At 39.0% G+C, this 27,969-nt stretch overlaps 1 protein-coding gene across 1 annotated transcript in view; it reads right to left on the bottom strand.

The window, feature by feature from the left end:
* LOC126474919 (protein ELYS) overlaps positions 1-27,969 on the bottom strand; it is a 350,083-nt gene that overhangs the window by 9,032 nt on the left and 313,082 nt on the right. The window contains exons 30-32 of the mRNA XM_050102423.1: positions 22,316-22,471; positions 17,518-17,624; positions 14,747-14,834 (exon numbers count right to left, since the gene is read on the bottom strand). Of these exons, the coding sequence (XP_049958380.1) occupies positions 14,747-14,834; positions 17,518-17,624; positions 22,316-22,471 (351 nt within the window). The remainder of the gene's footprint in view (positions 1-14,746; positions 14,835-17,517; positions 17,625-22,315; positions 22,472-27,969) is intronic.

Genomic DNA, 27,969 nt, shown 5'->3' with positions numbered 1-27,969 from the left:
TTCAGTTAAGCACCAGATCATCATTTCCTCCACACAAAGCACACCGAACGATGACAGCATGACACCTTATTGAATCATTAGGTAATAGAATATTTGTTATAAAGTTCAGTGCATAATAGTTACTTTTGTTCTTTATTTATTTATCAGAAAGCACATTAGAGCAAGGCTACTGGCTATGACATTCAAAGTTAAGAAGGAAATTGTATTGGTTTTATGTGAAAGAATTTAGCAATGGATATTATTGTTACTTTATTTAGAAGTTGAAACTGGTCAAGATCTGATTATTTAAATATGTTAAAATGTAAAATAATGTAGAATAAGCTATAGCCAATCAGATGGATGGCTTCAGGGAAGGGAACTGCACTAGTCAGTTAAGCGACGATGCTTGGCATGTCGGAAACGGGGCCGGGAACGGGAGAGACAAAAGCAGATGGTAGGTCTTTAGGCAATTAGGAAGTGAAGCGACTTAGAAAATTTTGCGTTGTATGGTATCGCGGGACTTAGTATCTGAGTGGTGAGCAGCCGCGCACCTGGTGTGAACTCTTAACTTTTTGTGAAGATAATGTGGTGACTTGTATTTTGCGCTTAGACTGTGAGTGATCAAACTGTGTCAAATAGATACACGCTCGAGTGTAATAGTAATTCTAAATACGACCACTTTTACTATTAGTTTGCTTTCTGAATAAACATTATTCTAACCAAATTGCAACTGTGTAGCCTAAATCATTTATGGGTCATTAATTTAGTTCCCATATTATTATTACTGTTATTAGCTGTTAAATTAACTTCGTATTTCACAATCTTGCCATCAGCCAGACAGTTTATCAAAGGGTCACAAGTGACTAATTTAGGGCATACAATGCGATAGGTGCGGTTCAACCTCTAGATGAGTTTGAGCCAAGACATTTCGACGAAGAGGAGCTGCATGTGAGCCCGAACATCTTTGGGACGTTAGCTCGCAACCACACAGCTAAATATTAGACAGTACTAATTACAAAGCGAACAAGACACTACTTTTGCAGAAGATACCATTCACCTCAACTTAACTTCAAATATCGCCAGATTTATTTCCAAGAAAATACCCTTACACTCTGTAACTAATGGCACTGCATTAGTTATAGTTTGATTAAGTTTGTGAGCGGCAGACTAAAGAGAGTAGTGGGAATGAATTGCCACCCAACCAAAACACCGTCAGAATGCACATGCTCACACTCTTCTCTATCACAGAGAATGCTGCTTCCCCCATTCCCAGTTACTGACAAAGTTCTTTTAATGAAATTATGTGCCGAATAGAGGCGCCAAGGACATCTGTGGCCTGTGGAGTAACATGGTACCTACAGCAATGAACAATGCAAAATGTGGATGAAATGACAGTATGAAAAGGATACATTGCTGCTGATGACAGGTGATATTGAAGTGCAGACAGGCACAATAAATAAAAGACTGCTAGATGTTATTCAGTTATCAGATTTAATGCCTTCATCAGACAGAAAAAAAGAAAAAAAAAAAAAAAACCAACCAACCTTGCTCAAGTGCACCATTACCAACGGAGATTTATGCGACTGGGCTCTCTGAATCGCTATTGGGATGGACATTGCTTATTTCAAGTTATCTTCTACTTGTTTAAGCAGATTTAGGAGTGCAAGAAGTCACAAAACTATGAGCTTTACTTCAAGTAAATGTGTAGAGGAGAGGCCATTAATTGGAGGCCAACAAAGATTAAGCTTGCTGTTATCCCCACACCTGCAGTGCCTAAGGCCAACTGGTCAGGTTTTGTGAAAGAACGGCAAGCAAACTGCACTTTATCATTTCGGGGTGAAAAAGAGTGTCTGTTGTGCAATCGATTAATGCTATGTCACATTCATGTGCAACAATCCCAGTGATAAGTATGAGTGGATTATTATTTCTGCAGATTTATATCCGTCTTTGGGGACTTCCAGGCATATTACGACCAAAAATAAAAAAAAAGGCTGTTTAATGGCAAAAATCTTATAATCAATCTACCAAAACCTGGAAAAATAGGAAAGAATAATACTTTAACATTTTATTTGAAGTGGTTCCTAACCAGTTGCAGAAATGCATTGCTTTTGTTGGTCTCTTGGCCTGGACGTATTGATACCTTTGTCTGGAGGGCACCAAAAATGCTGTTGATGTAATTCAGATTTCATCCACCACAACCAATGTGACTCAATAAAGAATTTTTTTGACTGGAAAGTTTTTGTAAGCAAATTGTCAGACAATAAAATTTCCGATTACTCCATGTCATTTGCGATTTATCAGAAAAACAGTAATCTCAAATTTCAGTCGTTTCTGCATTGGCACATTTTACAATTGCTTTGTATGCTTGGTAAGCAGCATAATAAATAGAGCAAAGGCCAGGGCCATTTCTCACTCCACCGCAATTATGTTTAAATAAAGCTAGTAATTACTGTGACATGTCTGAAAAGTTTTTTTCTTTAGTCAGATGTCCATGGTGTAAGCAAAATGTTTGTTTTTATCATTCAAATGACACTCAATTTTACTGGGATGACTATGGGACACGAATAACAACCTCCTCTTTCATATTCAAAACTAATCACAAGAACTGTTCTATAGAAATTGTTATAAAATGGTGTATGTGTAAGAAATATTTCATTTCAATAAAAGTCACAAGTGATAGTAGTTGTCCTCAATGTAGCATGAAACACTGCCTTGATTTATTTTCCTCTGCTAGGCACCTTTGTACGAGGGTCGTTCAATAAATAATGCAGCACCTTTTTTTCTCATATAATTTTAGTTGAAAAAATGCAGTATTTGTTGAGGGACATTGTGGAATATTCCTGCTTCAGCTCCTATAGCTTCACAAAGTTCGAATAGGTGGCAGCACTATACATAGCCTTCAAGACAGCGTCTGTAACAGAGGAACATTCCAAGCACAGAGCTGTCACCGATTTTCTTTTGGCGGAAAACCAAAGCATCACAGATATTCAAAGGCACTTGCAGAACATTTACAGAGACCTGGCGGAAAACAAAAGCACTGCGAGTCACTGAGTGAGGCATCTGTTTTCATTGCAAGGAGGTCGCACAAGCCTGTCTGATATTCCACATGCCCACCGGCCACAAACAGATGTGACTTCCGCCATGTACAAACATACGGACACACTCATCGACAAAACACAATGAAAACCTTGCTGCACAACTGGACGTCTCTGTTGGTAGTGCTTGTCCACCAATTGGGGTAATCAAATGTGTGTGCATCCTGGGTCCCTCGTCACCTAACAAAAGATCATGGAGAGCAATGAAGAACATCACTGCAGAACTGCATGCACGTTACGGGACTGATCATGACAAGTTTTTGAAGATCATCTTCACAGGCTATGAAACATGGGCTTATCACTTCTAACAAGAAATAAAATGGCAATACATGGAATGATGTAACACCACATCTCCTCTGAGGTAGTAGTTCTGTTTGATGTCCTCCACCATGGTGTGACAACCAACTCTGAAGTGCATTGTGCTACCCACAGTAAACTGAAGAAACAATTTCAGTGTGTCCATAACCACAAAAATGGAAACAAACTTCTCCTTCTCTCTAACAAGGCAGGACCTCACAGCCTCACACTCGGCTGTGCACTTGAGAGGAGCTCACAAAACTTCAGAATAGCTCACTAAACTTCATTGGACTGTTCTTCCTCATCCATCCCATAGCCAGATCTTGCAGCTTCCGACTTCCATCTGTCTGTCCCAATGAAGGATGCACTCTGTGGGAAGCATTACATGGACAATGGGGAGGTAATTGATGCAGGAAGACAATGGCTCTGACATTGACCAGTAGAGTAGTACCATGCGGGCATATAGGCTCTCCTAGCAACATGGTGCAAGGTTGTCACATTGAACAGTTATGCTGAAAAGTAGTTTTGTAGCTAAAAGAGTGGAAAATAATATGGTTTAGTTCATTACTTATTGAAGTCCCTCAAATGAACTGCATACAGAACAATTTAGCTGTTGATGTGAATTGCTTCTTAATCAAAACATTAATGATACATGACTTTTCTGTATGGTTTACATGCTTCAATTTTGCTTGTGTCACTCTGGATATTAGCACTATGTGGCACTACACTCTCACCACACCAATCGCCCACCAGACAGGAAGAGCAGTACAAACCCCCGTCAAAGCAGCTCTTCATGCGACAAAAAAGAGTAACTTCAACAATTTTTAAAAACTACTTGCAGTGCATCTTCACCGCTAAAATTTTGACAGTGCCTTTCTTCCATTGTATTCTTCCTGGATAAAAAATGTCAAGGTGGAATTTAACACGTCAGATTCTTAGTTAGTGCACTGACCTCACTTATGCACCATGATTGAAATTAGACTCGGAACGCTTAGAATGGGTGGTGTACGTTAGTAGCATGCAAATTGCACCACTAGTGAATGATGCTGAGCACAGTGGTATACAGGTGTCTAGAATGACAATCTGGATAAGTGTGTTATTTACTCAGCAATTTCTGCCATGTTATGAACAATACAAAGAAATAACTTCACACAGCTTTTGCTGTGCGGAACTGGATTTCAAGGCTATACTTCATTCATCATAAGAATAAACCTAATGTAAACAAATACAAACACGATGACTGGTCAGCAGCTGTAGCTCTTGTATATTGGTGGTGTTCTGTTCTTGGAAGTAGGTCCAACATATGTATTAGAGATCTTATTACTATGTAACTGGAAATGAAGCTTTGAGACATTCTGATGTATTAACAGCCATCAATGTTTTTCTTAATCATACGTTAGCTACACAATTTTGATTTAAAAAATCATGTACAGTCACAGTCCCATATGCTACTTGTGCTTTGATTGTCTAGCTGTTAACACACACTGTGAATATGGATGATAATGCTTCCTGCTTCGTAGAGAAATGCGCGCACAAACACCGTTAATGGTGAAAAACAAATTGTTCTCTATGTTTTTCACAAGATTACAAAGAAAGATGAGCTTTGGCATTTTTTGGTAAACACTATGTAATAAATAATAACTGTAATATAGTTATTAATATAATAGAGGGAAACAATCCACGTGGGAAAAATTTATCAAAAAACAAAGATGATGTGACCTACCAAATGAAAGCGCTGGCAGGTCGAAAGACACAAAAACAAACACAAACATACACACAAAATTCAAGCTTTCGCAACAAACTGTTGCCTCATCAGGAAAGAGGGAAGGAGAGGGAAAGACGAAAGGATGTGGGTTTTAAGGGAGAGGGTAAGGAGTCATTCCAATCCCAGAAGCGGAAAGACTTACCTTAAGGGGAAAAAAGGACGGGTATACACTCGCGCACACACACACATATCCATCCACACATATACATATACACTCGCACACACACACATATCCATCCACACATATACATATGTATATGTGTGGATGGATATGTGTGTGTGTGTGTGTGTGTGTGTGTGTGTGTGTGTGTGTGCGCGCGAGTGTGTATACCCGTCCTTTTTTCCCCCCTAAGGTAAGTCTTTCCGCTCCCGGGATTGGAATGACTCCTTACCCTCTCCCTTAAAACCCACATCCTTTCGTCTTTCCCTCTCCTTCCCTCTTTCCTGATGAGGCAACAGTTTGTTGCGAAAGCTTGAATTTTGTGTGTATGTTTGTGTTTGTTTGTGTGTCTTTCAACCTGTAATATAGTTACATGCACTTCGTAATCGTTAGTGTCTGAGACTGTAAATTGCATGTACTGTGGAGCAGCAGTTCGAATATCATAGTGCTCCATAATTTTCTTTTTTTTCCAGTTTGAAAACCTGAATTATTTAGATATGAAATTTATCAAATACATTATGCGATTAAAAGTATCCGGAAACCTGGCTGAAAATGACTTACAAGTTCTTAGCACCCTCCATGTAATGCTGGAATTCAATATGGTGTCGGCCCACCCTTGGCCTTGATGGCAGCTTCCACTCGCACAGACACACATTCAAACAGGTGCTGGAAGGTTTCTTGGGGAATGGCAGCCCAGTCTTCATGTAGTACTGCACTGAGGAGAGGTATTGATGTCGGTGGGTGAGGCCTGGCACGAAGTTGGCATTCCAAAACATCCCAAAGGTATTCTATAGGATTCAGGTCAGGACTCTGTGCAGGCCAGTCCATTACAGGAATGTTATTGTCATGTAACCACTCTGCCACAGGCCGTGTATTATGAACAGGTGCTCGATCATGTTGAAAGATGCAATCGCCATCCCTGAATTGCTCTTCAGCAGTGGGAAGCAAGAAGGTGCTTAAAACATCAATGTAGGCCTCTGCTGTGATAGTGCCATGCGAAGCAACAAGCTCCCTCCATGAAAAACACGACCACACCATAACACCACCGCCTCCGAATCTTACTGCTGGGATTACACATGCTGGCAGATGACGTTCACCGGGCATTCGCCACAGCCACACCCTGCCATCAAATCGCCACATTGTGTACGTTTTTCGACTGTTCAATTGTCCAATGTTTATGCTCCTTACACCAAGTGAGGCATCGTTTGGCATTTACCAGCATGATGTGTGGCTTATGAGCAGCCGCTTGACCATGAAATCCAAGTTTTCTCACCTCCCGCCTAACTGTCATAGTACTTGCAGTGGATCCTGATGCAGTTCAGAATTCCTGTATGATGGTCTGGATAGATGTCTGCCTATTACACATTACGAACCTCTTCAACTGTCGGCAGTCTCTGTCAGTCAACGGATGACGTCGGTTTGTACGCTTTTGTGCTGTGTGAGTCACTTCACGTTTCCACTTCACCATCACTTCAGAAACAGTGGACCTAGGGATGTTTATGAGTGCAGAAATCTCACATACAGATGTATGATCACAAGTGACACCCAATCACCTGACCACATTCGAAGTCCACGAGTTCTGCGGAGTGCACCATTCTGATCTCTCGAAGACTAATAATTACCGAGGTCACTGATAAGGAGTACCTGGCATCAGTTGGCAGTGCAATGCACCTAATATGAAAAATGTATGTTTTTGGGGGTGTCCAGATAATTTTGATCACACACTGTATATGTTAATTAACTCATACTTCACTATCATTTTTCAGGAAAAATTCATATCTTCTAGTTTCTAATTACATACTGTGTGCAAAATTCTGGTTTTCACAGCAAATATAAATTCTTAGTTATTGATATTTGTGAGTTAACGAACATTCCACTCCTACTCAAATATATGGCCGAAAGAGTCAGCCTTCAGGAATTGTGAAACGAACCCTGTTGTCCAGGACCATGTGCCACAAAGAGCGCTAATTCGCCACGAGATGGAGAAATTAATAGGTGTCTGTTTTGCTGAATGAGACTTAAGTGCTGTTGAGTGCAAGTGAGACAGACAAGAACCTACATAATAGTGAAAGCCCATAGAAGCCGTTTGTGGAAAGGGAGACATAGCAGTGTTAAATATGGCGGATCTAAGATCAGCCACAAAGAAAAACATTTATGAAAACTATTTACTTCTGTAATAATTCAGGGAATGAAGCCAGTAATTTTATTCTACCATCCTTCATAAATTTTCATGGTGAACCCAATAAAACTTGAATATTACAAGTCTTGTAACCAAGACCTGAATGCTAAATTCTGAACGCTTTGGTCAATCTTAACAATTGACATTTCATATAGAGTGCATGATTAAAAATGACAAATGTTGTTATATACCGACTCTGTAACTTTATTTGTTTAAACGATGTAGTAAATTTAAATTATCAGTATTTTCAGTTAAGCATCACATCATCATTTCCTCCACACAAAACACATTGAACAATGACAGCATGACACCTTACTGAATCATTAGGTAACAGAATATTTATTGTAAAGTTTAGCGCATAATAGCTACTTTTGTTCTTTATTTATGGCAAGGCTACTGGCCATAGCATTCAAAGCTAAGTAGAAATTGTATTGGTTTTATGTAAAAGAATTTAACATTTACTATGTAATGGATATTATTGTTACTTTATTTAGAACATGAAAGTGGTCCAGCTGTGATTATTTAAATATGTTAAAATGTAAAATAATGTAGAATAAGCAGTAGCCAATCAGATGGACAGCTTCGGGAAAGGTAATTGCCCTAGACAGTTGAGCAACAATGTTAGGTATGTGGGGAATAAGGCCAGAGACGGGTATAGGGACAGTTCTGGTCTAGACACGAAAGGGTACAGTGCTAGTGGAGAAGTGAAAGTGGATGGTCGATCTTTAGGTAGCTAGGAAGTGAAACAACTTAGAAAATTTCACGCTGTGTGGTATCCTGGGGCTTAAGTCTCTAAGTGGTCAGCAGCCACGTGCCTGGTGTGAACTCTCAACTTTTCGCGTAGTTAACGAGGTGGAGCACTGGACTGGTAATTCACAATGAGATTGTGAATGACTGAACTGTGTCAAATGGATATGCCCTCGAGTGTAATAGTAATTCTAAATATGACCACTTTCGCTATTAGTTTGCTATCTGAATATACATTAGTCTAACCAAATCACAACTGTGTGGCCTACATCATTTATGGGTCATTAATTTAGCTCCCAATACTATTATTACTGTTGTTATACAGGGTGAAAAGTATTCAAACCGACAAACTCTGGGAGGTAGTAGGGGACATCAAAACAAATATTTTTCCCTAATGTCATTTTTTCCTATGAGGAGTATTTAAACTGGTGGAGGCCGTATTATGCTCTTCAGTTGTTAGAGGCCGTATTACGCTCTTCAGTTGTAGGCAATTGCTGTCCACCAGTGTATTAGTGCATTGTCTCTGTTTACTAATGGAGAGATACACCTGGACTAAGTACACTGATATGGTTGGTGCATACTATGTAGAGCACCACAACGGACGACCTGCACAGCGGGTTTATCAACAACAATATCCTAATCGCCGTATCTTGCATCATACGACCTTTTCTGCTGTGTACCAATGTCTGCGTGAGACCGGGTCATTACCTGGACAGGGACGCCGTCGCACGGTAAGAACGCTGCAATTTGAGGAAGCTGTCTTGTAGCATGTGGAATAGGATCCTTCAATCAGCACTAGTGCAATTGCACATAACATGGAGATGAATCAGACAAATGTAAGAACAGTCTTTCGAGAGCAATTGTTACATCCACTTCACTTACAGCGTGCCCACAACCTGGAACCAGTTTATTATCCACCCAGAGCACAGTTTTCACAGTGGTGCCTGGAACAGTGTGAAATGCATCCTACATTTCCATCCTGTGTGTTGTTTACCGATGAAGCAACGTTCGGGCATGATGGAGTCTCCAACACGCACAATTCGCATGTTTGGAGTGAGGATAACCCACATGACACAGTTACTATCACCCATTAAGTGCGTTTCTTCGTTAATGTGTGGGTCGGTGTTGTTGGGGACTGTTTAATTGGGCCGTACCTGCTACCTAGGCCATTAAATGGCAAGCACTATTACAATTTTCTCGCCAGAGCATTGCCAGAATTGCTGGAAGACGTCCCGCTCCCTACAAGACAACGCATGTGGTTCCAACACGACGCGGCGCCGGCACATTTCAGTCATCGTGTGCGTCGATTCCTGGTCCAACAGTTCCCAGAAACGTGGATTCACAGAGGTGGTCTTGTACCATGTCTTGCCCAATCCCCAGATAAGTCCCCTCTGGACTTTTTTGTGTGGGGAGGGATGCGCAACCTGTTGCATCAGAAGAGGATCTGGTTGCCCGGATAGTAGCAGCAGCAGGAACAATTCAGGATACTCATGGGGTTTTTGCCTGTGTCAGACAGAACATGATCCGACAGTGTAACCTTTGTTTACATGTCAATAGAGGCATTTTTGAAAATCTACTGTAATTGAAATTGGGTTGTGTGAATGTATTGTCTCTTGGTCATAAAAAAAAATGGAAAAGTGTTTAGTGGTTTAATTAATTTGCCACCAGAGAAATCTTCCTCTACTGGTTTAAATACTCCTCATGGGAAAAAATGACATTAGGAAAAAATATTTGTTTTGATGTCCCCTACAACCTCCCACAGTTTGTCAGTTTAAATACTTTTCACCCTGTATATTATACAAGGGTTGGAACTTTAAAAGTGGCAACTATTTATTTACAGCTCGTACAAAACAGATACATGTTTCAAAGTTTTACTGACCTTCAAAGTAGTCACCAGCATTGTGTATAACCCATTGCCAGCGATGTAGAAGTTGTAGAATACTCTTAGCAGTGCCAGTTGTGTTGACAGTTTGAGCGGCATGGTCTATTGGCTGACAAATCTGTAGCAGTTCTGAAGCGAATGCCATGAATTGTTTCCTTCAGTTTAGATATCAAGTTGAACTAACGAGATCTTAAGTCAGGGGAGTGCAGTAGGTGGTATAGCACTTAGCAGCCCCAACAGTCAAACAAATCAGTAACAGCTTGCACTGTACGTGCTTGAGCATTGTCCTACAAAATGATGGTCAGGTCCTGCAGAAAGTGTCATCACTTCTGTCTCTATGCTGTACATTTTTTGGAACACAGCCTACGACCAGCTTAGAGGCAGAAGTGATGACACTTTCTGCAGGACCTGACCATCATTTTGCAGGACAATGCTCAAGCACTTACAGTGCAAGCTGTTACTGATTTGTTTGACTGATGGGGCTGCTAAGTGCTGTACCACCTACTGCACTCCTTTCACTAAAGCCCTTGTGAGTTCAACTCGATTTCTAAACTGAAGGAAACACTTCATGGCATTCGCTTCAGAACTGCTATAAATATGTCGGGCAATAGACCGCACCGCTCGAACTGCCAACACAAATGGTACTGCTAAGAGTATCCTACGACTTCCACATCGCTGGCAATGGGTTACCGTATTTACTCGAATCTAAGCCGCACTTTTTTTCCATTTTTGTAATCCAAAAAACCGCCTGCGGCTTAGAATACAGTACAAAGCTAGAGGAAGTTCTGAAAAATGTTGGTGGGTGCCGCCACAACTAACTTCTGCCATCAAATATATGTAGCGCTACACAGGCATGGTTTGTAGGCACAAAGATAAATACTGGCGCCTAGACCTCTGCGTCAGTAAATAAATTTAAAAAAAAAAAGTGGAAGACGAGCTTTTTTTCCTCCGCCCCGGTTTCGACCACTGTATTTTCATATATTATCCAACGAAGTAAATACAAATTCCATATTGTTCATCTTCGAATGTAGCAGCATTTCAATGTACTACAAAAATCCAACTGGCAAGACTGTTTGGGATGTTTGTGTCAATATGGCCAACTCTACGTTCTGAATTTTTTCTTACCTGTGAGAAGAGATGGTTGCCAATAGGAAATTTTATGAATTGTGAATCACATGCAGTATTCTCTTCACCATAAGAATAATACGAATATAAACATTTTGACATGTATTGTTTCGTGTTTGCTGCTATCTCATTTAAATCCTGTCTGCTTAATAAACTACGAAACTAGTGAGACAACAGCAAATGCGGAAGAATATACATATCATGTCATGTTTATATTCGTATTATTCTTACGCCTAATAGTGATACAGTCAGAAATGAAGCACGGAAATTGACTAGATTTTTAAATCTAAAATGACTCTAATTTCTGTGCAGAATGTAATGTACTAAAGAGGCACCTGCAAAGATTTTTAAACGGAGAAAAATTTTCGCTAAACTCTCGTTCAGAACATTTTCTATCACACGCAGTCTATTATTTGGTTCTTGTTGATCATTATCAAAGAAAACAGCAGTGTAAGTAACAACAAATAGCAGTCTCTTGTCATTGTTTCGCTAATGAGACGACTCCTCTCATTTTTTTTTTTTTTTTTTTTTTTTTTTACTGTAAGCGGCAGTAGCGCGCACAAAAGCAAGCCATGCCGCGAGCGGTGACAGGCCGTAAACATGCACTATCAGAATGCGACAAACAATGCATGACACAGTACAGTAATGCATTTTCAGCTTAGAATGATTTAAACACCTATAACAAAGAAAGCGGTGCCTATCAGAGCAAAGAAAAATAAGCAATCAGTTCAAACCAGACGAAGCATGTGAAAAAGGAAGGGTATCCGTATAAATATGGACGGAGCGCCTGACGCATAGCAATGGCTACCTGGTAAAGCTTAACTGCTCAGCTTACGACTCCAACCAAACTAATGTAGCTGTATCGTCATTCATTCGACCTAAATTGTGTCTCATATTACAATGGTACAATGGACCAACTTTGTTTCGATTTGGAGATGCGGCCTAAAACTTTTCTCCCCCCTTGAATTTCGAGTCTCAAATTTTAGGTGCGGCTTAGATTCGGGAAAATTTTTTTTCCTTGATTTCGAGTCTCATTTTTCAGGTGCGGCTTAGATTCGAGTGCGGCTTAGATTCGAGTAAATACGGTGTACACAATGCTGGTGACTACTCTCAAGGTCAGTAAAACTTTGAAATATGTATCTATTTGTATGAGCTGTAAATAAATAGTTGCCACTATTATTAAAGTTCCAACCCTCATATTAAAGTTGTATGTTTCATACAACTTCACAAACTTACCATCAGCCAGACAATTTAACCAGAGGGTCACAAGTGTCTAATTTAGGGCGTGTAATGTGGCACGTGCAGTTCAACCCCTAGACAAGTTTGAGCCAAGACATTTAGAAAAAGAGGGACAGCATGTGATCCGGAACATATTTGGGATGTTAGCTCGCATATTTTATAAAAGACTGTTGAAGTTAAGAAAACATTACACAATTAACAGAATGAGAATTTCACTCTGCAGTGGAGTGTGCGCTGATATGAAACTTCCTGGCAGATTAAAACTGTGTGCCCGACCGAGACTCGAACTCGGGACCTTTGCCTTTCGCGGGCAAGTGCTCTACCATCTGAGCTACCGAAGCACGACTCACGCCCGGTACTCACAGCTTTACTTCCGCCAGTACCTCGTCTCCTACCGTCCAAACTTTAAAGAAGCAGGAGAGCTTCTGTAAAGTTTGTAAGGTAGGAGACAAGGTACTGGCGGAAGTAAAGCTGTGAGTACCGGGCGTGAGTCGTACTTCGGTAGCTCAGATGGTAGAGCACTTGCCCGCGAAAGGCAAAGGTCCCGACTTCGAGTCTCGGTCGGGCACACAGTTTTAATCTGCCAGGAAGTTTCATTACACAATTAAATTCATGGACTTCACAAAACAATCACAGAATTTTTATGGACGACAATGTGTCATGTCACTGGGCCACAACTGTTCGCCAGTAGTTTGAAGTATATTCTGGACAATTCGAGTGCCCAACATAACTCCCATAAAACATTTATAAAGCATAATGAAAAGGTCAGTTGGTGCACAAAATCCTGCACCAACTTTACTTTCACAACTATGGACAGCTATAGAGGTAGCATGTCTGAATATTGCTGCTGGGATCTTCCGATGTCTTGTTGAGTCCGCGCCATGTCAAGTTGCTGCAAAAGAAGGTACGACACAATAGTAGGAGGTATCCCATGACTTTCGTCACCTTAGTGTATGCTCGCATTGCAAAAGCAAGTCTAGTTTTTAAGTGGTTTAGAACATGGTCTTTCTAATGAAAACAGTTTAAAAGAGTTTGCACAAAACTCTTTTTTGTAAAAGTGGGCTAAAAATTACCATTCTTAGCATTTTTACAAAGATTGTCAAGTTTTCCTCAATTTGGGAGCTACTGGAAAGCAGCAGGAAAATGAAATTTTATATTTTAAGAGCTTGTGCTGACAAGTTATTATGTGAAAAGTTTCAGGTTATCTCACTGTTACTTCCAGATATACAAAAAGCTAAACTTCATGGTTTTCAAATGGCTATTTTTTTGACCCACTTTGCTTCAGAATAGCTATATGAAAATTGCTCATGATATTTTTTTTATCATACCATGTAAGAGTATGCAAAAAATGTACAAGATAGCCTAGTTTTTTTTTGTTTCAAGAAAATACTGCCAGAGACGATATGTCTCAAAGTTACTCAGTTGTGCATTGTTGATAGCTGCACTGTGGGGTCAAACAAATGACTACATCTCTGCAAGTATTAGAATTGGTAAAACTAAAACTTTACCAATGTTCATTGGGAACATGTGCAAATATTTGCATAAAATTTCAGCGAACTCATTGATAGTAATTAGGAAACTATTTCTGAAATTAGATCCCTTGGTATGAACTATCACTTATGAGATTGAAGGAGTGTTTTGAATTTTTCATTCCAGGTTTATCAGTGGTGCAGCTATCTGAAATGAGCACACTACATAAAATGCACTTTCTCAAGTGTGAATTACCAGAAAGTTTAAAAAAAGTTCAATATGTTACCTGAAGTACATATGCAGCAACAGATGATATAACATGCACCAAACACAAGATCACTGCAATCACTATTTTTCATAGTAAACTTTTTGAACTTCACCCAGTGTCTTACGTAAAGGCAAAATATCACAAATCACAATAACTATAACTAACAATGAGATGATAGGCACTTCACTATGAAGCCGACACACAAAACTATAAATAATGGTGTGTGTGTGTGTGTGTGTGTGTGTGTGTGTGTGTGTGTGTGTGTTTGTTTGTTTTTCCAGAATAGTTTAAGTAAAATCATTTGAGAAAGACTGCAGCACATGCGCCTCAATTCTGCCAGCACAGCCATGACCAATCGGCGGCGGCGTAAGTGGGCAAACTATGTATCATAAATTCTGGGTATACACCAGTTGGTGCTGCCACCCAGCTGTCATTGTGTGCTGCCTCAAAGGGTAACACGGGGATACTTTCAAGTCACCTTGCACTGGCCTCCACTATACAGGTAACCCACTTTCTTTGTGTGTGCAGTCTTACACTCACCTTTGGCTTGAGACTCTTGCTTTGTCAAGTCTTCATGGGAAGTATTTGGTGATGATTTTCTCTTTGATGCATCCAAACTGGAATGACTCTGCAGAAGTAGGGGAAAAATACACAAAATTGTTACAGAGAGAATAAAATGTAAATTAATACAGCATAATAAATAGTGACAGGCAAAAGTCCACCAAAATTCTAAGTACTTAATTAAATTAGTGACAGAACTAGTGTAATGAAGTTAAGCTGAGTGTAAATGGGGAATGGGAGTTAGACACCAATTTTAGGCTTAAGAATCAAATTTTTGCTTGGTAAGAGAAGTATAATGTTTGGAGGAAATGAAGATTTCCATTGATTTAAATGAGAAAGCACACTGCCTCTTATTTGGTAAGTACCAGTCTTATCTGTTTCTGTTTTACCACAACCTGACACTGAATATCCTTTTTCTTTGGCCTACAAAAGCTATTTAAATCACAATGTGTTTAATCAACCACAGCCTGACACTGCAAATCCTTTTTCTTTGGCCTACAAAAGCTATTTAAATCACAATGTGTTTAATCAACCACAGCCTGACACTGCAAATCCTTTTTCTTTGGCCTACAAAAGCTATTTAAATCACAATGTGTTTAATCAACCACAGCCTGACACTGCAAATCCTTTTTCTTTGGCCTACAAAAGCTATTTCAATCACAATGTTTTTAAGCAACAGACATGGACAGACTTTTAGGTAAATTTTGTGGATAGTCATGTTCAATTCTTCAATTCTGCATGTAGAGTTTTTTATGAGGACCATAGCAGTTTATTGCCTACTGCAGCTGCACACTGTGTAATCCACAATGAATTTTAATAATGAGGAGAATACGGTAAGCTCTATAATCCCATTTCCCAGAAAATTCACTCAGTGGCAGAGGGATCAAAATATGCACACTTGTGTCTCTGCTCATCCTAGTTACTCTACCATTCTTGAGAAAATGATGGTCAAAGTTCTCAATGTACTTCAGAAGCCTTCTAGCATGTGATTCGTTCAACCAAAGCCGTGGCATAGTGGCTTCACACTTTTGTATCATCCATTATATTTTATTCCTATATTAATTCTTATATTTTATTCCTATGTTTATTTTTCAACAAGATTTGGTACATTCCCTTGGATGATACCAATCACAGAAACATTTGAAAACTAGTAATTTCTAACACCATGAGCACTATTTGTTGGTATGAATCTCACTTGGGATAGGAACATCATTGACGAATATTTCACATGTCTGCAATAATTTCATGACAAGCCATGCATAATGCATCATTTTTTTTAAAAAATACTGGTGCTTGCAATTAATTAAGAATCGATACGGGTATTTTTATTGCGTCGTGCCTAGTTATGATATTCTTTCACTGTGCAGTTAGCATACAGAAATTCTGTAACTTTTGGATTTAATGTTTTGTTTTCTGGTGAAAGTATTTGCCACAGGGTTGACACATTGCCGTACACTTCAGAGGAATTACTTTCAACAAACAGCTGGTATTCCATCCTCATCCATGACTTTTTGTCATAATGATGGATCATTCCGTCCAACCAATGGATCAACTATGAACAACAATGGCCTAGTTTTTAACACATGGTTGTGTAGCTTTGCCCAAGAACTGACCATACATTTCTTCTGTCAGTTTCCTGCATTTTGTGGCACCTGCATGCATGTTTGTATGTTGTTCCATTAGTTTTTTCACCTCTTGTTGCATTCAAGGACCAAATTTTTCCGCCGACTTCTTGAAAACAGATGAAGATTATTGGCAGTTTTCAGAAAAGTGTTACACTGTACCGGGCAGCATATGAATGTGTCAAGTGATTTAATCGATCGAAATCTAGTTCCGTGCAATGTTCGTTTACCACTGATGTGATATTTGCACCTGGTTTGATTCATATTGCTTACAAAATGAGGTTCGAAATGAAGAATTATAGCAGACGTTTGATGTTGAAATGCCTCTCTGGTTTGCAAAAATTCTTTGAATGTACGTTTTTCCTTTGTGCTGACATATTTGATAACCTGTTGTTGGCTTTGCCTTGGAGGAATCACACCATAATTGTGAAACTATAAATTCAAAATTGCAAGGAAGCCACTGTCACTGTTGCCCATTACCACAACAATCTGGATTGTAACCAGATGTCCCTTCTTTCTGACTTCTTCGGAACAATCGTAGACCCACAAATCTATCATTTTTGTGGTTTGTTCTACCCTTCATTCTTCCATTATCATAATTTTTACTATTCTTTAGTTTGTGCATGATTTCTGATTCAATTGTTTCCAGTGTCCATTTGAATGAAGTTTGGCACCTCTTACTGCCTTTAACTGAAATTAAAAATGAAAAATTGTTCTTTTGTTTCACAAACTTGCTGCCTAAAATTTTAACACTACGTGAAAGTCTTATGTATATATTTACGAGAAAAATAGATTTCAATTTATAAAAATAAGGCACAATTACTCAGAGAGGTTACCACCAGTGTCAGTTAAGAGCTTATGTAAAATGAGGCATTACTTCTTAAATTCCAAATCATATTAACAAAGTTAAAATAAAAACTAACAACATTGGAGACCAACATTACCCACTGTCTTCCGGAAAAGTTAATCACATGTAGCCACCACCACCACCACCACCACCACCATGTAGTAGCAGCAGTAATCGTTCTACAAAACTAATTCCTGAAGTTTTCAGTTTGATTGTCGTTTCCTCCAACTGAAAAACTCTCCTTATGTATATCTGATACTTCTGCACACTTGTCAACATACCTTTGTCCTCCTTGCACGATGTAAGGCTGAAGCATCTTTCTGTAGTTCCTCGGAGACTTCACCACCTCTCTTCTTAATCTGCCGCAATCTTCCATGCCGTGATACAGCTAATACAAAAAATTGAAAAATTACAGCACTGTCAAAAAGAGTTCCAAATCTCAACCTATTCTACAATGAGTACACTGAGAAATAAATTATATTTCATTGGCACCCAAACGATGTTTTCAGCAATTGCCAGTATGCCGAGAGGCACCTAAAATGCCCTAAACTCTGGTATCAACTGAGATATTGAAACAAGTCCCCCCACCCCCAATGGAAGCATATACTTTTCGTAACCACATTCAGCACTTCTTGGAAAGACAATTACAATGATACAGCTCTTCTCAATAATGATGTTAAAGCGCTTTGCAAAATAATTCCAGACAGGTACTAAAACTGGAAAGCAATGCGGCCAGAGACAGTTATTACAACGTAAACAATGTCAAGCACAGCTCTCAAGCCAAGCTCTGTCGTTATATGCAGCAAGGCAGGCCTATGCTACTAAGATGATAACTCATTTCCTTTATGATATAAATACAGAGTTAGTATATGGAACTACAACATATGCTAGCTTCTGGTGCTTCAGATGGCATTTAGGAAAACTACTTAAAACATGTGTATGTTTCCAGGTTTTTGTGGAAACAACTACCATTATGTCAGGCAGTTTTCAATTTAAACCCTACCTGCTGCCGCTTACTTGTAAAGGCCGAAGCCAAAATACAAACACTGATCGTTCATATTTCATAATTATAAATGGCCTTACTCATGGAAAAAAAGAAACTACTGAATTAACCTCACCTAATTATAATTTCAGATTCAGGAAATATGCTTTAAATGAAATAAACATTTTATTCCAAATTAGTAATAACATGTCACCAATAAAATAAATACTTTTCTTAATGAAATTCAGTTTTACACTTAAGCATGTGTTCAACTTGTTTAAAATTGACTGCAAGACACATTAGCAATTGCAGTTTGAAATAATAGATCAACAGATGAAGTTACACTAGCTCATATGTCTTCGCATGCAGTAGCGATTCAACAGTGCATATCAGCTAGTGAAGTTGGAACTTCATGCCAAACTGCATCTTTCAGTGCTTCCCATAGAAAGAAATCAAGAGAAGTCAAATTAGGGGGCTTGGCCTGTCACTGTACTGCAGCATTCCATCTCATTCAACAGTCAGGAAACTATTCATTCAGTATTTGTGTTGCAACACAGGATGAGTGCACTGGGCAGTCGTCATGGTGGAACCACACATTCTATCACTTTTCCAGTGGTACCTCGTCTAGAACAGACAGATTGTTTGTAAGAACATGTTCCATTCACCACCCTTGGAATGAAGTATGATGCTACAATGGAATTTCCTATGATGCCGCACGATATGTTTATGCTACCGACATTGCTTGATATGTTACACTTCACAGTCATTTGTGTTGTACGAGACAAAGCCAGCATGGGTTTTCCATTGGCCAGTAGCACATGTTACATAAATTTATGTTACCATGGTTTGCAAATATTGCTTCATCGGTGAAGAGCGCCTAGTAAAATAAGTGTTGCCTGCCAGTCACTACAGAGCAAACTGACAAAATTATAAGAACTTTTGAAATCACATCCTCCGAATTCTTGATGTACTGAGAGATGATAAAAGTGGAATTTATGTCAATGCAAGGTGCAGATGACATCCATTTGACTGATCTCACATTCCTTGGCGGTATGTTTTGTGCCACCCTGTAGATTGATAAGCATCATAGCCAGCTTCTTCATGTGCGCTGTCAATTGAACTCTTAGTCCTCATCCTCTGATGTCAAAGCTAATAATTCGTGCCAGTGTCTGGCAATACAAACAGCAACAATCAGTATAAACATCCCTATACTGCCATAATATTTCAACACCACTGTTTCGACGTTCGCCATATAAAAGTCGGACATCTAACTTCTTGTTGGTGTGGATATCTGCATCCAAGGAATATTAAAGCAGAAAAGATATGCCAACAGATGGCACAGTGCAGACAGTCAACAGGCTTGATACAATGACGCAGCCTGGCAAGAGCTTGTTTACATCACAATAGCTGATTCTGGTCTACTTGCCTTCCAACTTTAGAATATTTTTTGGATTCTTCTGCATAGAGATTAAACCTCAAAATTAACAAGCATTATATTACTGCACTTGTGGATGCCATTAAAAAGTATATCTAGAGGCATTCCCCACAAACATTCAATCAGCCGTGAACTACGCCCGCGCACGAGCCTTTTTCCCGTGCGGATGGTCACACCATGCTATCACCATCTGTCGATCAGGGCTGTCAATCATCACTCCAGAATCAGTGGAGGAAGTCTGGAGCCGCCATGTTAAATAGCCAGAAGAAAGGAAAGCAGGCATCTTTTGACCCGCCGTGGACTGCCGCCCAGAAGAGACTTCAACACAGCCGGAACGTCCAGGGGCCACTTCCTTGCTACGCCGGCCAACGACGCCAGACTCAGCGTCCATCTACTTCCTCGGCATCTGCCGGAAAGCATCAAGAGAAAACCCGACAAAGGAACGTAAATTCAGTTCAATTGTTAATATTTCAATTCAATAAGGTGGCATAATTCTTTGGCTTGTTATAAAATTTTGGCAGGAGAAGAAGCTTTTTGTTTCTGAAGGAAGTTTATCTTTTTGTAAAATTAAGCAGTGGCCTTGCTCCACCTAATAAAAATTTTTTGTTCACAAATGTGTGTTAATCTGTGGATATAACAGAAACATCATTGCATTTGCACGTAGATGCACTCTTTATTTTGCAATTTTATGCCCTTTCTCTTTCCAAACTGGGTTTCTCCTGATAATGTGCCACACCATTAGCCTAAAATTGGGTACTCTTTAAATATTTATATGCAGAGAACAAAGGTATTTCAAACTTTGTAATAAAATAATTTGTCTAGATACAATTCACTATGAAACAGAATTTATCATGTAAGGTTTCTGAGTCCCTGCCCATTAAAGAAACCCAATGCAAGCTAGATGCTCTTATTAACTTTCAAAACTAGTTAACACTTTTTACACAAACAATATAGCCCTTATGTCACATGGATGACATTCTGAAAGTACAAGTGACATAGGACCTACAGTGGCCATTTCTGAACTTTGTAATTGTAGTCCAACTTTCGTCTTATGTCTGTCACCTGTATGAAGCTACTCTATGATGATTAGACTACTAGAAAAAAACACCGCAGATGGCAGCTCCAAACACCCATCTTTCAGGGAAAGGAATTCAGACAAATATCATTATTTGCTCTGCATTATTTCTGTTCACACTTTCATTTCGCAGATGATACAATTTGCTGTCTGTAAAAGGAGACTCAATGGATGTATATCTTTTGAAGACAAAACACAAAATGACTTCACTAAATGTCAGAACAGAACTAAGAATGATAGAGAAGATGAAACCTGACAGTGGGATTATAACAAAAACAAGGCTGGTGTGGATCTCAGTGAGCAACTCACGGGCTGCTACTCTTTTGAGGGGAAGTGAAGGGGTGAAAACGTTTTTTCGCATTTTCATAATGATGATTACAAATTTATATATTACACATAAAAAATGACGCCTACTGGCAAAAATCTCCAATGCAGTGGTATTGGCAGAGGCTCTGGCAAACAAAGAAGGCAGTTGCTCTAAATTGTTCACTTGCAAACAGACTTGTTGGAAGACATTTTCCTACTTTGATGCCAGCTACAGAAATGTCAAAATGGCCTCAGTGGAGATGTAAGTTTTGGGATGAAAGAAGCAAGGCAAGATCTGGGATGGTGGCAAGGAAAGGTACCTGGTACCACAGTGAAAAATGCAATGTAGTACTTTATTTTCCTAATTACTTTGAAATTTTTCATACTAAGGCAAATATAACTAAAAAATTAACTACCAACAAAAAGCCACATTTTGAAACAGTTTTACTTTTTAGTACAAAATAACTTACATCCTATTCCATTTAGGAGGTGAAAAACAAGAAAGAAATTTCTGTTGTTGTGAAAAGAACCTACTTTCATTTCAATATAATGAAATTATCACTGATGTAAGTCTATTTTTCTTTGCACTATTTTATAGAAAAAAGCAGTCTCTTTCAAAAGCAATTAACTGACTTAAGTTCTGCCAATGAGGAACTGCTACACAAAATTCACAAGAAAACTGTGAAAAAGAACGGTATCAGCCATCTGAACAACGTCCTAGCTGCTTAGTACTCTAAGTGTTAAACTTATTTTTTTACAGAAATAGGCCAGATAAAATTGTAGTCAGGCACTCAAGGTAACAAACAGGACACAAAAACCATTGTTTTTTTAGCAAAGTGTAAGATCGTAAAAACCTAAATCACTGCTGTAGATGCTCCTTTCCTTTCCAGTTTTTTACAAAGCTGCTAAATGTTTACAGCTGTCGGTGTAAAGCAGAGCATTCTTGAGCAACTTTTTTTGCAATTTAGTTGATGCACAACCATTTTTGAACCATTTGTTAAATTATTTTATGTCTTATTTTTTAAAAAATTTTAGCTAACATGGATGGAGCGACTTTTTGTGCTGTAAAGAAGTGGGATCATTAACACCATGCATGAAGCTATCAACCTCAAATATTTAACTGAAGAGAAACAGCCACTGAGCTGACTAAATCAAAAACCAGAACAACTAATTTCCAAATGTCATATTTGACAGGTCTAGCAAAACCACTTCTGGCCTCGGCATGTAAACACGATAACAAGAAACAGTTTGTCACAAGCAAACTAAATGTGTGGCAGATACCTGGTGCAACAGGCATCGAACAGACTGATGATGGTGAACGCACTGCTGTATTGTGATTCCGACGCGACGGTCGTCTGATGATACTTTCTGAACGAGCTGATCTAGGAGAGCGTTGCAGATAGCTGCTACTCGTCAATGAGCTTGACACTTCAGAATCTGAAAAATGCAATGGTTGTCTCAAATCAAGAAGATAATCTTAAAATGAAAATATAGCTAACACAATTGAAAATATAACAACCATTAATGAAACTTAATCAATTTTATGTGATGCACTTTTGCATGTCTAAGTGGTTCAAGTTGCTCGAACCGTGATTGCAGTTCTAAAATAGTTTTTCAATGTTTAAAATGATAACATTTGAAAACGCTCATGCATGCCCCCAATACAGTAATTCGGTGGTGTGTCATATATTATTACACATTTTTCCAAAGGATAAGACAAGACATTAATTCAGTAAAAAATAATGTTACCATTTTTCACCAAAATATGCCGGGATTGAGGAATAAAATAGATGAGCTCCTGGTCTGTTTAGATGACACTGAATCTGATAATGTAATAGATATACTATGCCTGTCTGTGCATCACATTGTGTCTGATATGGAAAAGGTAAATATCAGCAGTTATAAACTAGCTGCACATATGAGTAGAGAGAATAAGGTGAGAGGAAGAGTTGCCATATATGACAAAAGTTATCACTGTGTATAAAGCTTAGATACAAAAAAGTTTTGTCTAGGGCAACATATAGAAGCATGTGCCTGTCAACTTAAACTGAAGGAGGGCTCTTTTATAATTGTAACAGTATATAGGTCCCCTTCAGGAAACTTTCATTTATTCCTGGAAAACTTGGATGCCTTGTTGTGCTATCTGTCAGATAGGAGAAATCAAATTATTATTTGTGGGGTTTTCAATGTTGATTCACTGAAAGCGGGTAATAGGAAGAATGACCTGGAAGTCTTGCTCGGTTCTTTCAATTTGACATCTGTCATTAATTTTCCTACTCGGGTGGTAAAGTACAGCAGTACATTGATATATAACACTTTTATAGACCAAGATAAGTTTAAAAACATAAATTCTTGTCCTGTTGAGAATGACCTTTCTGATCATGGTGCTCAGCTAGTTATAGTATATGACATAGCTCCATTCAGTAATTCAAAACTACCCTCAAAAGTTGTGTGTTCAATTAATGACTCAACAATTAGAAATTTCAGAGAAAATCTTCAGCACTTAGACTGGGATGAGGTGTACAAGGAACCCAATGCTAATTTAAAATGTAACTTATTTCATGATACACTTTTAAGAGAATTTGAAAACTGTTTCCCCAAGAAAGTAGTTAAATCTAATTATAAGAAACCATGCAAAAAACCTTAGCTTACTAAACGAATAAAAATATCTTGTAACCACAAAAGGGAACTGTATCTAACAACAAGAAAGAGTAATGACCCAGAAATAGCCAAATATTATAAAAACTACTGTACTACATTAAGAAAGGTTATTAAAAAGTCCAGAAGCATGTGCATCATGTCTGAGATTAATACCTCTGATAACAAAATCAAAACAATTTGGAATATTATTACAAGGGAGACAGGGCAACCAAGAGTACAGGATGATGGCATTACCATCAAAGCGAATGGAAACTTGACAAACAACAAGCCAGAAGTCGAAAACATTTTGAATAATCAGTTTTTAAATGTTGTAGAGAAAATAGGATCTAAATGTTCATTAGAAGAAGCAAGGCAGTTAATGGATGAGGCCTTATCCACACCATCTGATACAACTGAAATTCCACCCACCTCTCCTTCTGAAATTAGGAAGATGATAAACTCTCACAAGAATAAAAGCTCACACGGAATTGATGGCATTTCCAGCAGGATAATAAAAGCTTGTTCCCAAGAGATAAGTGGGATTCTTAGCCACATATGTAATAGCTCTCTGAAGCAGGGTATTTTCCCAGATAGACTGAAGTATGCCATTGTTAAACAACCACATAAAAAAGGGGATACATCTGATGCCAACAACTACTGCCCAACCTCTCTTCTGACTGCCTTATCCAAAATTCTTGAAAAAGTAATGTATTGTAGAGTAGCTTCACACCTTTGTAAAAATAGAGTTTTAACAAAATGTCAGTTAAGTTTCCAGAAAGGTTTTTCAACGGAAAATGCTATGTATACTTTCACTAACGAAATATTAAATGCTCTGAGTAACCAGAAGTTACCTGTTGGAATTTTTTGTGATCTCTCAAAGGCTTTTGACTGTGTAAATCATGGAATACTTCTAGGTAAGCTCAAGTACTGTGGTATGAATGGGACAGCACTCAAATGGTTTAAATTATACCTAACTGGAAGAGTGCAGAAAGTTGAAATAAGCAGTTCACATTTTGCCGATTATACAAGTATAGCTATCACACCCAACAGACAAGAATTAACTGGTGAAATTGTAAACGATGTTTTTCAGAAAATCATTAAGTGGTTCTCTACAAATGGGCTCTCATTAAACTTTGACAAAACACAGTACATACAGTTCCACACAGTAAATATAGACTTTGATCAGAAATCGGTAGCTAAGGTAGAATATTCAAAATTTCTAGGTGTATGCATTGATGAGAGGTTGAACTGGAAAAAACACTCTGAAGATCTGCTGAAACGTTTGAGTTCAGCTACTTATGCTATTAGGGTCATTGCAAATTTTGGCGATATACATCTCAGTAAATTAGCTTACCACACCTATTTTCATTCTCTGCTTTCGTATGGCGGCATATTCTGGGGTAACTCATCAACGAGTAAAAGAGTGTTCATTACACAAAAGCGTGTAATCAGAATAACTGCTGGAGCTCATCCAAGATCATCCTGCAGACACTTATTTAAAGAGCTAAAGATCTTCACTGAAGCCTCACAATATATGTATTCACTTATGAAATTTGTTATTAACAATCTGAACGAATTCCAATAATAGCAGTGTACATGGCTACAACATTAGGAGAAAGGATGGTCTTCACTACTCACGGTTAAATCTAACTTTGGCTCAGAAGGGTGTAAATTATGCTATCACAAAAGTCTTTGGCCACTTTCTAATACCATCAAAAGTCTGACAGATAGTCATATAGCATTTAAAAGGAAATTAAAAGGATTTCTTAATGGCAATGAATTTTTGGATATAGTTAGTGGGTAATTTCCCCAACCCCACCAAAAAAAATTTAAGAATATCAAGTGTCATGTAATATTTCGTGTAATGTAATATCTTGTATAGACACCTTTTATTAACCTGACAAGTTCCACATCATTACGAAGTGTCGGATTCATGATCTATGGAACACGTACTAATCTAATCTCAGTTTCTGTTACAATTCAACTTAATAGACAGGAGATATTCTCACAGTTAGCAACTACACTTTTCCATCACCATCTAGTTGTCCCAATATTTAAAACACAGTGGTGGTTAGCAGATTTGGTTGAAACACACACAGTACATATGCAAGAGTCTCTTGGTGCAAGACATGTCACATTCAATGATTAAGTACTTTGAATTGTGGAAAACAATAACATTGTTTCTGCCAATAAATCTCTGGTTATTAATGTTCTAATATTTCCCAGCATAATACAACCAGATTTTGTGGTTTAATAGTACACATATCACTGGATACACTTAATTTTCAACCTCCAATGAGGTGTCAATGTAGTATATAAGCAAGGAAACAATAATTTCAGTTCAGTGAACTCTAGAGGAAGCCTTGTGCAAATCCTGAATTTTCCAGTCTGCACTGTCATTTGGTGGTATTTCACAAAACGAGCATGGATTTTAGTTCACTTGGTTATTGTCATACAGTCAAGGATGATGCTAGACTAATTCCCAACTCATTGCAGACATACTATTGGCAGTGTTCTGAATTTAAATCTACATCTGTAATCATTTGGCATCGGTACTTGTCAACTCTAATTGATGACGCACACTGGCTTCTACTTTCCAGAGTATGTGTAACAAACAATGTAATGGCTGCTCCATTGGAAGGAAAGGAAGTTGGGCATGTACAGGAAATCAAGTAGATGTTAAAGGAATATTTTGGAGAGTTACAAAAACCCCATGGGAAATATGGAAGAGGAAAATGAGTGGGGATGCTGAGGATGAAATGGAATCAACCTGGACAGAAGACCACAAAAAGAGGAATAGTGCACAAACTGCATGGAGGGGGAGAGAGGGGGGAGAGGGAGGGGGAGGAGGGGGGAGATGGAGGGAGAGGAGGGGGTAGAAGGGGGGAGAGAGGGGGAGAGGGGGGAGAGGGGGGAGAGGGGGGAGGAGGGGGAGAGGGGGGAGGAGGGGGAGAGGGGGGAGGAGGGGGGGAGAGGTGGAGGAGAGAGGGGGAGGGGGGAGAGGGGGAGGAGAGAGGGGGAGGGGGAGAGGGGGAGGAGAGAGGGGGAGAGGGGGGAGGGGGAGGAGGGGGCAGAGAGGGGGAGGGGGAGGGGTTGAGGAAATCGGAAGACTAGAAAAGAGGAATCAGGGTGCCAATTTTTAACTCTTTAATTGATCTTAATCACTGGGAGAGAGGGGGAGAGGGGGGAGGGGGAGAAGGGGGGAGAGAGGGGGAGGGGGAGAGGTTGAGGAGACCGGAAGACTAGAAAAGAGGAATCAGGGTGCCAATTTTTAACTCTTTAATTGATCTTAATCACTGGGAGAGAGGGGGAGAGGGGAGAGGGGGGAGGGGGAGAAGGGGGGAGAGAGGGGGAGGGGGAGAGGTTGAGGAGACCGGAAGACTAGAAAAGAGGAATCAGGGTGCCAATTTTTAACTCTTTAATTGATCTTAATCACTGTTTATTACTTTATTTAGTACCAACAATTGATTATAGTGGTAATAATGTATTCACAATAGTTTCTCTGTTAAGCGTGAGTTTCTAAGGCAGAGGGATTCAGATATTAGTGAACAAGTGAGTAATGGTGTGAATATTTACTGTTGGGCTTGGAGACACACTTCTTCAGAACTGGTTGCATGTTCTACTTACATTTGTCACCTGTGGATTTACTGTTCTATCTTCAGATACAAGTGACAGTAAGTTAAATTCGCAGTTAACACTTCCTGTGTTATAAAGTGAAAATCTATAAAAAATAGCTTGTAAGCAAATTTACAGTTACTTTTCTTCTGTGTCATGAATTCCATTCACAGTTACATTCAATTTGTATGATTGCATACTGCGAAATCTTCTTTTAATGATGAATGAACACTGTAGATAATACTGTTTTACAAATTATCCTGAAACTCATAGCTACTGAGATACTATAGATACCTAAGAATAGTGTTCCAAAGGAGTGGGTACAAAGGTCAAATGAATGGGTGATGTAGTCAAAATCACGAGCACCTGAGAAAGGGCTGAGACAGACAAAGAAGATAAGCCCAAAATGGCTTACCTGCCTTGTGCTGGCCCAATAAACATCCAGAAAGATCAGTGGACTCCTGCAGAAACATGGCAGCTAGTGTACTTAGCTCCTTCAACTAAGATAAAAAAGTATTCTTCTTAATGTTTAAGACAATCTAGGTCTCCCACAGCCAGGTGTATACCACATTCCAAGCGAATGTGGCATGTCTTATGTGGGGTAGGCTATCAGCACAGTCAGGAAGAGGCGCAAGGAACATTGGTGACTACATCCACCGTGCAAATCACCTGTCCCTCAG

The sequence above is a fragment of the Schistocerca serialis genome, chromosome 4 (assembly GCF_023864345.2).
Source record: "Schistocerca serialis cubense isolate TAMUIC-IGC-003099 chromosome 4, iqSchSeri2.2, whole genome shotgun sequence".
NCBI classification, from domain to species: domain Eukaryota; kingdom Metazoa; phylum Arthropoda; class Insecta; order Orthoptera; family Acrididae; genus Schistocerca; species Schistocerca serialis.
The sequence above is the reverse complement of the archived record's forward strand: the minus strand, read 5'-3'. Positions and strand labels throughout refer to the sequence as shown.